The sequence below is a fragment of the Dipteris shenzhenensis genome, chromosome 9, assembly GCF_047967505.1.
Source record: "Dipteris shenzhenensis isolate YYH24624 ecotype China chromosome 9, Dip_SZ_1.0, whole genome shotgun sequence".
NCBI lineage: Eukaryota > Viridiplantae > Streptophyta > Polypodiopsida > Gleicheniales > Dipteridaceae > Dipteris > Dipteris shenzhenensis.
In genome coordinates, this window is record NC_141604.1 from 57,734,811 (window position 1) to 57,747,681 (window position 12,871).

The window sequence follows — 12,871 nt, forward strand, 5'->3', positions numbered from 1 at the left end:
TCACAAACTGGTTTGAAAATATGTACATACCAATCAAATGCCTTCCATATAATGTTCAGGGGCTCTGTAATATAAATAAATGGATATATTCAGCTGCTTTGGGATATATTGCTCATAAACTCCAAGTTGTTTGTTTGCAAGAACACAATCAGCATTCCTTCGTGGGCGTGAAGGCTTCTTTGCAGGTTTCGCGTCTTCTATGTTGCCCGGACTTCTTTTTCAAGGCTTGCCATGCTGGTTCATAATGATTTACAGCCGCAATTGATTTGTAATAACCTGCATGGTCGTTATCTGATCGTCACAGGCATCATCAATGAGGACACCATGCATTTGTAGTGGGGATTTTAATAACTCCCCTGGCAATGAAGATAGCAGTACACATTGTTCACATATGATGGGAAGAGAAAGGCATGCCTGGGCACTTATGCTTGATACTTTGCAAGCCTGTGTGGCAGCATCTCAAGCCTAATGATATTAGATATACTTTCCATCATTATGCATCCCCTCAGTATTGGTCACGTTTGGATAGATAGTACATGTTTCATGCAGCTCAATTTGACGATTTTACTTGTGATATGCATTTGGATTATGCCTTGGGCTTCTCTGATCATTTTCCATCTTTATGACTTTACATTTTGGTCTACCGGTACATGATGTGCAGTTGCCAAGCAAACGACTTTACTGGTTAATAATTGTTATCTGAAGCATCATGCCTTTCATATTATGGTCAAGCCTATCAATCGTCGACTTGTTCTGCATTCTTCTATTGATGATGGCAAATGCTATCTTGGGGATGTGCGGCACAAAGTAGTAGATGCAAAAGCCCTGGTTCAACGCGTCACTTCTATAGTTACCCATTTCACGTAACACCGAGTTAATGGATGGACGAGGACCCAGATCAGAATTTGGAAACCAACAACCCCTCATATATATATATATATATATATGAGCCACCTTTCCCATAAAATGCCCAAGGATAGGAAAAGAAAGAGGATGCATATTAACCACGAGGAACTTGATGAAGGATATGAAAATTAAAAACATGTTTCAATGATATCCTTGGAGAGAATGGGTGGGATATTATAAAGGAAGAGAGCATATAAAGGACTCCCAAGTATTTTTAGTTCACAAAATATAGAAGGGAGTTTTGAACATGAAAAAACGGGTATAGACCAAAATAACACGAACTAGGGAGTTATGGATTGTCGTGCAACAAGATTGGGAGCACATCCTACTCGAACGGTTTTTCTACACAACGTTCAACCGATTCTATCCCAGGAGGATGCACAATTCAAAGCAGCGCTTTCCAAGTTAGGGCGAGTTTTGACCATGAAAAAACAGATATAGACCAACACAACACGAACTAGGGAGTTATGGATTGTCGTGCAACAAGATTGGGAGCACATCCTGCTCAACGGTTTTCTACACAACGTTCGACTATTTCTCTCCCACGAGGATGCACAATTCAAAGCAGCGCTTTCCAAGTTAGGGCGCTCTAAATCTCCAAGTTGGGATGGCTTGACAATTGAATTTTTTGCTGAATTTTGGTATCAACTAACCCCGATTCTCTTGATCATGATTAACATGGCTTGGCTCTTTGATCACCTGCCTATTTCTTGGAAAAAGGGCTTACTGCGTTTGATTCCAAAGAAGCCCCTCTGTCAATCTCTATTTGATTGGCGTCCGATCACACTGGTGCTTGTGGTGTACGAGTTGATTTCTAAAACGTTGGTTTTGTGTATATCGCATGGGATTGCATCCTGCACAATATGGTTTTGTCCCTTGCCAGGCAAATTATGGACAATCTTGCCAATGCTTATATTGGCATAGAATATACCAAATACACTCAACAAGATGTTCTCATCATGCAGATAGAGATTGAAAAAGCATCTAACACTGTCCAATGGGACTTTATTGTAGCAATTATGCGACATTTGGGCTTTGGGCTAAAGATGCAAAATGTGGTTGTAAGAAGAGGGCACAAGAAGTTGCCTTTTCTCTCATGCCCCTTGGTCCTTAGGGCGTTCTATGCAACAAGGATGTCCTTTGAGTGCTCTTCTCTTTGCAATCACTACTCACCCTCTGATGATGTATATAGATACCTTGTTTTTTACATGGCATTGAATTTCCAAGAGGCTCACCTTTTGTCAATCAGGCTTATGCAGATGATTCTTGTTTCTTTCTACGAAATTCTGAAACTGAAGTCAGGCTCGTTATGCATGCGCTTCATTTATTTGGCCTTGGGGCTAGCTTGAAAGTCAATTTTAGTAAATCAAATATTTAGCCTCCCCGTAGTGCCATGGTTCTTTCTTCTGGCCACATTATTTTATTTTTCATTATTAAGATCTCTTATTACCAATCACACATGTATATTCTTCTATGTGAGTTCTGATTGCAGCATTCACATCTTGGCCTATCATCTTTTGCTACCATGTGCACATGCTATCCTACAACTTCGAGTATTCTCTTTTTATGGCTGATCACCATGCATGCGATCTTCACTATAGCACTTGTCACCTTCAATGTGACCTTTTTCCAGACTTCAGAGCTCTTATTGCCTTCAGTGCGATCTATCGCCTTCAACGCGACCAATCGCGTTCGGTGTAATGCACCATCTTCAGTTTGGTTCTCTATCATCTTCAACATGGGCATGGATCTTCAGTATCCATCAGTCACATTCAATGACAGGATGACGAAGCTAGCGCATGGGGTGGACTTCACACCAGTGAAGTTACAAGTCGATTGACTACCTTACCGGATCACCCTCCACCTGGTATTAAATTACCAACATGCCGTGTCACAAGGGCATGAGATTCTAATAATTTCATTACTAGGGTTTTACATGTGACAGCCTAAGCCCTAGAGTGGTTAAAAGGCTAACCTTGTGTATTAATGCCTAGGGCCAAGGGCCAATATTGTGAATTAATTCCTAGGGCCAAGGGGCAAGTGGTTAGAAGGGGCAAAAACCCTTTGGATTAAAGCAGAGCTTTTCATGGCAAAATGGCACAAGTGATTTTGGGCAAGTGATTTTTGGCCAAGCAAGAAAGCAGTGCTTTCCCAACAGGTTTAAAAGAACAGGCAAGGCTCTCCTTCCCATAGTGCAATTTGTTCCAGGACAGCTCCCACTCTAGTTCCAGGCACCTTGCTCCAGCTCCCTTACACTTCCAGCTTCCAGATCTCCACGCAGCGCTTCTACTGACCTCCACGCAGCCATTCTCTCTCTACTGGCAATCTTGGACAACTCTCTTCATCTATGTCGCCAACTTCCATCATCTTCTCTCCCAGACGCATGCTTCTGCTCCCTTTCTGCTATCCTTTCCCCAATTGCATGCTCCTGCTGTGGGAGACTGTCTGGAGTGGATCGTGGAGTTTTCAAACTGCCAGTATCTGAATCGTTGCTGTTTGGAGTTATCTGGAGGTGCCAGTCTTCAGTACATTGCATCAGAGAGCTTCAGTTTGCAGCTGCACCTGTCAGAAGGAGTTTTCCACTCCTTCACATCAGTTTGGGACTGTCTTGCTGAGATTTCAGCATCCTGTTACTAGCCTCGACCAGCCAAGGGCGGCAGACAGTGTTCTCCTTGATCAGAAGAGCCAACCTTTGCAATCGCAATTTTCAGCCAGGCGATGTTCTTGCAGCTTCTCAATTATTGCCCTGTTCAAAGATCTTGCCAGATGCCCAGGGACAATTAGGGTTGGCTGTTCTTCAGTTCGCAATTGATCTGGGCAGTTGTCAGTGATTGTTCTTGATGCCCTTCATCTGTTTGAGCTTGCCTTGAGGTCCTACCCTAGATTGCTAGGGTTTTGCACAAGGTTTCTGTTAACAGTATTGAGTGATTGATCTACCAAATATTGGCCAGATTATGGCTCTGTTGTAAAATTGATCTCTCTGATAATATTAAAGAAATACCGCAAGAGGCGCCACGTTTTGGGGCCAATACAGTGTCAAGTGTGAACCCTAGGGCAATCTAGCTCTGGGATTGTTGTTCAAAGTTTCTTTCCTGTAAATCTAAATTTTCTCAGTGGCTGTGATTTCTGTTAATTGCTCAGTAATTGTATCTACCACCCTTTGGGGATTCCGAAGATGGATGACATGCCGTACGAGACTGATGACGCTTCGCACATCCACAAGGATTCTCCATACCTGGCCATTTCTCCCTGACACCTTCAACAGCCTTGGGGGTGAGCCATGGTGTGTTGGCCTATGATGCTTAGTTAATGAGGACTGATCTAGATCGCATAGCTTAGTGCATTGGGAGCAATCTCAAAACCCAGTCCTTGAGTATCTAGTTTTGAGAGCTAAAAGATGGTCTCAATCTGGTAGAATTTTAAATTGTCTAGAGTTAGAAACAAGTTGTCTAGATTCTAGGGTTGATTGAGTCCTAGGCCTCTAGGTTAATTAACCTTAGTGAAGGGTAAAATAATAATAATAATAATAATATAAGACCAGAATAAGTCCAATCATACAAATTTAGAATTTTTGTTGTTCTAAAGATCAAAAATCTACAAAGAAAATAAAAGAGAAGAAAAAACAGGTAAACAAAAACTTTTATGAAAAACAAAAGGAAGACATACTTAGCAAGCAAAGCAACACTTCTGTCGTCACCAATGCCCAAGCATAAGCAGCTATACTGGGTTTCTAAAGACCCGCGGAGTCTCTTGGGCAAACCCAGTGCTTACTAAAATACGTCAAATAAACAAAAGAGAATGAAAACAAGAAATAAAGAAGAAACGAAGCAGGTGACTAAGCAAAAATAAACAAGCAAGTCAAGAAACAAAATCTTCCAAAAAACTAGAAACTCTCTCTCTCTCTCTCTCTCTCTCTCTCTCTCTCTCTCTCTCTCTTATTTAAAACATAAAAAAGCTAAATGGCCCTTTACACTTATGTATCGTTTATACAAAGAGGCAAAAATACATTTCTAACTTAGAAAGCACAAGCATACTCAAACAAACTCTCTTTTGAAACTAAAAGAAAAACGGGCTATTCAGCTCCCCGCTTTTTGTTTTCAGCTTATGTTCAATCATTCTAAACATACCTAAGGCCGATACACCATAGATAAAAGACTTCATATCTAAGAATGTGCGAACTTTTTTCATTATTTTCCTTGGATTATACCTCTTGTGTAATAGTAAAGTGATCAAATTACTACATTGAGTGATAAAAGACTCCTTAGTTGTACAAAGGCGGGAAAATCTATGGAATTGGGAAGAAATGACTCCATATTTTGCCAAATCAGAAATGTTTCAATGTGAGGCATTTTTATAATGTGTAAACCACTATATTCAGGTTGTTCACATTTATCGTATATATCAACCTCTAATCCTAAGATCTAAGAAAACCCAAGAATCCCCTCTTGAAGTGTAGTTCAGTTCACAAGAGTCACGAGGATAGATTCCTTCTCCAAAAGCTCTAGCATCTTTGTACATAAAGTCTTGAAAGTTAGGAACATCTGGTACAAATAAATCATCTATAAAACTCCTAACTTGACTAAGCTTATGTAAAATGATAGGGTAGGTATTGATAGAAATAAGGCGTTGCATAAACTCAAATTCATAAGTGAAAAGATAAAAGTTTACTAAAAAGACGACACAATTAGTGCCCATGGGGATTCCTATAACTTGTTGAAACAAAGAATCACCTATTGTGATGTAAAGATTATCCAAAAGAAAATCTATCCAAGAGCAAACATTTTCTACACTTACTACCTTTGTGTATCTTTACTTTTTAAAACCTATGTCATGATCTTTATTTTTTAGCCACAAAAAGTCAAAGCATAAGGCTGTTTTCTCAACTTTTAGCACTTTGTATCTATCTTTGTCAAATCTCAGCTTAAAAACTTCAGCCACTAGCTTTTTAATTCTAAACTAAATGTCTTCCAGCTCGATCTTTGTGTAAAGCGTGGTAAAATCATAGGTTTGAAGGAGAATAGGAGACTCTTTTTCCTGAATGCTTTGAGAGGAATTAAAAAATTTTACAACAGGAATCACTCCTACAGAGTCATTTAAAATCCAAGTTGATTGTGAGGGGACATCTGCCTCTTTTAATAAGTCCCTCCAAAGTTCATGGACACTAGGCTACATGGCTTTGAAGCAGTAGCTTAGCCATTTAGAGACATCCGTCAAAGTAGTCTCACAAGCAGCTGCAATAAATCTTGGCTTTTTTGGAGTTTTGTGAAACTTCCAAGCAGCACAAAGGAAAGGTATGCTTGGATTGCAAACAAACCCAGAAGACTTGTAAAAACTCTAATGTTTTGAGATCAAATCCTTTTAAGAAACTAAGGCAGGGGCGTAAGTTTTGGCAGACGAGTTCACTTCTCTCAAAAGACATTCTAAGTAAAACTTTTTGCAAATAAAAACAAAGTTATTGGAACATTTATTCACGTAAGAAATGACAAAATTCCTATGGAATTTTCAAAGAAGAGTTTCATCTTCTTTAGAAAGATGGTTACTTTTCTTTGAGCAATTAACCGAATGGACTTCTTCTAGTTTCAAAGCAACTTTCTTCAAAATCTTCCCTTTCCATTCTGATAAGATATTTTTAACTCCTAAACATTCTTCTAATTGCAAAACAAACTTTGAGATTCCCTTATCGATAGCTTTTAAAAGGCAAGACTCTTTAAAAGAGTACAATTGAAATTTCGTGCCTTTCATGAAAAGGTCTCTTAGGTTACTAGAAAGCAAAATTGAGGTATCAGCTGTGACTACATGTCCTAAATCAGCATCAATAAAACTTTGGAATCTCTTACTTTTACAACAACAAGGTTCTTTAAGGATAGAAGATTTTGAATGCTCTGAAAGCCTTTTACCTATCTCTTCATAGTTGAAAGCCTTTTGTCCTAAAGTTTTTACATACTTCCAAGCTACTACTGGATGCTTCCAAATTCTTCTCACAAAATGAGGGAGAGAATCCATTACTTCAGGAGACTTCAAAATGGAGTTTAAGCCTATCTTGTCAAGTGAGGGAGAAGTAAAAATACAAATCAAGAGTTCCTTATTTAGATAGACTTCTTTGCTTTGAAAGGAAGCTTTTACTTTTAAGAAGCGATCCAACGAAGTTTTAAGTTGTATATAATGGAGCTTATTTAGATTCAAATCCTCAAAAGAGAAGTTTTCCAAGGTGTATACTTTGACATTATATTTTTCAAAAACTTTTATTGAAAAAAGACCCAGTGACATCAAAAGTTGATGCTTTTCTAAAAAGCTAGTTTAGTTTTTTAGCTTTTTGGCCCTCCAAAGGGTCTTAGGGATGAGTGGATTTTTGGAAGCGCTAGCTTGGGAAAGTGGGGGTCTGTGAGTAGTCAGTCAAGTTGACCGAGTTAGTGGGGACTAGGGTTAGGTCTTAAGTTAATGATGTACTTAGAAATGTTTGACCCAAATAGGAACTAGCCCAGAGCTCACTAAATTTGTTTTAGCAAGTTCTTTTATTGGAAGTACTTAGTACCTTCCCCCTTAACCTTGCACAGCACGCAGTAGAAGAGCAACAAGAGCAACAGTAGTAGCAATCGTGGAGGACAAGGGAAAGTGCCTCGCTACCACCTTACCCAAAGACTTAGAATAGTTACTATCAAGAAAGACGCATTCATTTATTCACATCTTCTGCAACAATAGGTTTTGCTTCTTGCTTTTCTTCTTTCTCGCAAAAATGCTCGCCATAGAGCAGTGATCGTGATGCTGGAGTTTCTGTTGGCGCCGTTTTCTATGGTTATTTGCAACTTTTAAATGAAAGGGGGGGAGGGAAACTGGTTAATCTACCAGCTCAAAGGCTTTTTACCTATTGGCTTGGTGCGACCGAGAGAGAGAGAGAGAGAGAGAGAGAGAGAGAGAGAGAGAGAGAGAGAGAGCAATGGTTTCTTCAATAGGTTTCACATTTTGAAAGCCGGAGCCTCGTGATTTCTTCTATAGCTCTTCTTTTTCTCACATGACATGTGACAGGGTTTGTTATGTTGTAGATCTACTAGTTTAGTGAGTCAACTTCTATTATAGACCTCCCCTCCTGATGTCTTCTGTGGATTCCCAAATTCACAATGCAGAGTTTCTTCTTAGAGATCAAAGGGGTGGATTTCAGTTGCCACAATGCTTCTATTCCTATCCAAACAAGCGGTACGAAGGCAATTGTGGCCGCATATTCTTGGGTCTCAATTACTTGAACAACTCCATAACAAGGGCAATCCGATGTGGAGAATGTTGTAGTATCAATTTTGAGCTTAATGCAAGGAGGTATAGCAGATGGTGAGTGATGAAAGCGAAGGTTCCAAGCAGGGCCAGAGTGGTATCGCCACCTTGTTGCTTTTCTAAAAAGCTAGATTAGCTTTTCTGCTTTTTGCTTTTCCAAAAAACTACTTTAGCTTTTCTGCTTTTGCTTTTCCAAAAAGCTAGTTTAGTTTTTCTACTTTTAGCTTTCTTATTTTTAGAAAATAGCCCTAGCTCTCCTATAAAATAGTGGCCTAGCCTACCCCCACAGATTCATTCAGCGAATCCTCCACAGCTAGGTCATCTCCTCTTCCTCTTGCAGCGCAACAGCTCCCACCTTGCCACCATAGCCTTCCAAGCTGCTGCTACTGCTCCACTGCCGTCTCCTCTCACTCTTGCTGGACACCTTATCCCAGCCTGCTGCCAGGGCTCTTCCACGTTGCTACGCTGCTGCCCTAGCACTCTACCTTTGCTGCCCTGTCCACCCTTCTGGTTTTCCTATGGATTGCTCTCTCGTATGCCTAACTCCTAGCCTTTCTACTCTTCATCCACCTAACCTGGTGCTGCTCCAGCCTACCTTCCTGCTGCTCTACATCCGTTCTAGGCGACCTCTTTGCCCCTTTCATCTACCAGGCCAAAGGATGAGAGACCTTCTATCTCATCATCTTGACTGTATGTACAATCAGCCTGCTGTATGAATCTGGTTTTCTGACCACCTATCTGTTTCCCTAGAATAACCTAAGACCAAACCCTTAGTGTTACCAAGTTCTTCAACTGAAAAGGACTATAAGGCTCTGATACCTGTCAGAGTCATGCTTACTCAAAAGCCTGATTTCAATTCGAATAACTTAATAAACTTAGAATTTTTAAAATTTTCTTAATACCACAACTTAAAAAGCATTCACACCATATTCATCCACATCTCAACAGAAAATAAGAGATGAAGACAAATGCATCGATGCCCGACTGAGGGAGAATGAGGGTGCCCCCCCCAGCTGGGTAAACCCAGTTGTATTTTATATTTGCTTAGCCTCACTACAAAATCCCAGAGTTCAAGACGAAGACTCAAGTATAGGACTTCTACAAAGATGCTTTACCAAAGATGGAGCTCAAATGTACATATGACTGAGACTGATTCAAGAAAGCAACCACTGGCAGTCCCTGGAAAGTTCTAGGTGAAGATAGCCACATGCACAGCTTCAGCCTTCTCCTTTATCCCTGGAACACAAGCAAAAGAGAAAAAACCTTGTGTGCTTGATTGAGCTTTGCCAGTGTTCACCCTTCTGTGATCATGGTGAATACAAGAAAATCAAAAGCCGGGACAGCCAAGACAGCAACCCTTGCAGTCAAGAAGTCCGTCGCCAATAAGCCACAGAGAGCAGAATTCGAAGCCCACAGAAAGGGAGAAGAAGACAACACCCTCTAACCGAGATGAGGGAAGAGATAAGAAATTGGAAGAGCTTTAACAGATGATTATCTCTCTTAAGGCAGATATGGAAGCAGATTTTCAGCGAAGGTTTGCAGCCCTGCAAAATACCAAGGGTGGCTCAAGCCAAGGCAAGCAAGAGGCACAAGAACGGGACGAGAACCACAACTCCACGAATCAACCCAAGAGGGAAGTACGAAGACCAGAACCTTTGGCCTTTAAAGGAATTGAGAATATGCTCGAAGATTATGATGATGAGGAACTAGAGGAGCCAATAGATAAGGTACGAGAGGAGTCACCCCAGAGAACTTCAAAGAAGCATCATGCTCGAGAGTCACCCGAGGCATCCGATTCGGAGTCAGAGGTGCGACATCATCGACTTAAAAAGAAGATCAAGCTTGGCGAGAATCATGTACAGATGACGAAGTACGAAGGAGAATCAAAAGCCGTGATACTACTTGGATGGATCAGGAGCTTGGAAACGTACTTTGCACGAAAGGAGACCACGGAACGTGCCAAGTTAAATTTTGCTACATTGCTTCTTAGTGGGTTAGCTGCCCTATGGCACCACACTTAGGAAGTGCAAGGGATAATGGCCAAGACATGGGAAGAGTTGAAAAAGCGATTAAAGGAGCAGTTTCCATCTCCAGATTTTGAGACAAAGATCCTTTTTAAATGGGATGACTTTAGACAAAAGGGAGGAGAATCTATTCAAGACTACACCGATAGGTTTTGGACATTGTTACTAAAAGTGTAAACAATCGAGGAGAAGGCACCAGAGTAACAAGCATAGAAGTATCTCAGTGGCCTAAATGGAACACTCCGTGACAAAGTTAAGTGTTTTGATCCAAAGACTTTAAAAGAAATAATTCCCTTAGCGAAGAGAATTGAGAAAAAAGAGGAAGAATGGAGGAAGATTTAGTACAGGAAGAGATAGACCCGAGTCTAAGAGAACCAGAACCGAATCTGTGTAATAAGGGACCTCAGACCCAAAGTGATTGAAGAATGCCATAGTCCTCCCTTTGCTGGCTATAAAGGACTGTCTCCGACCATCGGACGACTTGAAAGGTATTTCTATTGACCTCAAATGAGAAAGGATGTCTTTAAGTATGTTATATCTTGTCTAATTTGTCAAAAAGCAAGTATGATCAGCAAAAGCCCCAAGGCTTGCTTCAGCCCTTACCTGTTCCTAAAGCACCATGGCAACATATTTCTAAGGCATTTCATTTCCGGATTCCCTAAGTCACCACAGGGACACCATATGATATGGACAATAGTTGATCGACTTAGCAAGCAAGCTCATTTCATTCCTTGCAAGAAGACTCTTAAAGCAAAAAAAGCAGCTGCACTTTTTCTCAAGCATATTTTCGTCCATCATGGGATTCCTGGGTCAATTGTTTCAGACCGGGACAGCAAGTTTACAAGTAACTTTTGGAAGGCCTTGTTTGATAATTTGGGAACAAAGCTAGAATTCTCATAATCTTACCATCTAGAGTTTGATGGACAATGCGAGGCAGCAAACAAAGAGTTGCTGGAATTGTTGAGATGCTATGCCCATGATCACCCACAACTATGGTAGAAGTACCTTCCTATGGTGGAGTTCGCATACAACAAACTGTTCATTCATCTGCAGTTCTTTGTGATACGCACTAACTAGACAGCCTCATCACAGCTTAAGGCCTGGCCTATCAGGTGTCTATTAAGCTCACATTGACTTATCAATTATATATGAATAGGGCACATAATAACCAAGTAATACCAACACTACCTAAGGCTGACACCTGGAATATATCTGGTCTTTATTTGAAGTATACTCATCCTACTTGCATAACATTGCTTGTCCAAATAATTTTGATACCATCTAAATGGTAGAAAATTAGTTATCAAAGAAAGGACCTTGCAGCCTGTAAAGGACAGTTGTAATAGCCCATATTGTGACCATTATAAGATGACTATCTTTGCAACCAGACATATAAGGCACAGAATTGTCAATACATCCTCTATCTGCAGACGACTCCAAAGATTTGGCCGAAAAGACAACTCAAGAGGTTTATGCTGTACGCCAGACATTGGACGCAAGTGTAACCACGACGCGTTCAAACGTACAGTGGAAGCTCCACAGTTAGGGTTAATAGATCTGCTTCAAATATCAGCAAAGCACGCGTTTCGATGCTACACCATGAAAATTTCGCCGAATAGCAAGTTTCAATCACGAGTAGGTGCCTTCTACAAGGAGTTCTTTCAGGCAAGCCAACTCATTGAACGCAGGATAACGGAGGGCTGCCCGAATCCTGTACTGAGACAAGAGCGGACGGGCATACCGATATTAATGGTTGCTTGTCGTGAGATAACTTCAGGGGACAGAGGGGTGAGCTGAGTGACGTCCAGCTTGCTGAGGTCCTGTTCCATCAAGCCTCGTCTCGCCATGGTGAGAAAGCCGGAGGATCGATCGAAGGCAGAGGAGCGTACTTAGCTGATGGCCGCCTCGTTGAGAACAAAAGCTTGCAACCTGCAAGCGCCCAATGGATGGGTGAAGCGAGTCTTAACAAGGGGCAGAAACAGCACGTACGCACTCGAGTTGCCACATCAGTAATCCCCAAGTGGTTTAGGGTTTCGGGACTGCACAAGCATTTTTTTTCTTGCCTCGAATAATGGAAACACTCCAGCATATTTTGTGAGATTAGTTCGAGACAATTTTTGGCTAAAGGCTTATTAAAGTAGCTTGCATTAATGTTGTGACCTTAAGGTACACGGAACTTGGCAAATCAAAAACGTTTATGTTGTTTGCAATAATACTTTATAATTAGCGTCATGTTGTTAAATTGATTAAGATTGTTTTAGCCCTTTAGTTGGGTGATATTGATAGACTACTAGTGAATTTCTTAAACTTGAGACTTCCATGAAATATTGATGCTTATTACTATGCTTTTAGTTGGGTAATATTGATAGAGTATCCACTAGAAATTTTCTTAAACTTGAGACTTCCATGTGATGGTATTTTGTAGCTAGCATTTTTTCTCTATGTGCCTGTAAATGCTATAGAAAGGGTTGGTAGGGAAGGGAAGCCTAGGTTAGCATAGAACAATGAGTAGAAGGGGTATCTAACAAAAGTCAAAATAGCTTAGGGGAGTCAAGGAGAAGAGATGGATGCTAAGGAATAGGAGCAAGGAGCATAAAAGAGTTTTGGGTAGGAGGAGACAGAGAGAGAGAGAGAGAGAGAGAGAGTATGGATATCTAATAAAGTCAAAAAAGCTAAGG

The 12,871-nt window shown here is 40.7% G+C and overlaps 1 protein-coding gene across 1 annotated transcript in view; it reads right to left on the reverse strand.

Moving 5' to 3' along the window:
• LOC147898885 (uncharacterized) overlaps nt 1-12,234 on the reverse strand; it is a 37,792-nt gene extending 25,558 nt beyond the window's left edge. Inside the window, exon 1 of the mRNA XM_087378949.1 lies at nt 11,935-12,234. Within this exon, the coding sequence (XP_087235075.1) occupies nt 11,935-12,040 (106 nt within the window). The 5' untranslated portion in view covers nt 12,041-12,234. The remainder of the gene's footprint in view (nt 1-11,934) is intronic.
• Nucleotides 12,235-12,871: the final 637 nt, after the last annotated feature.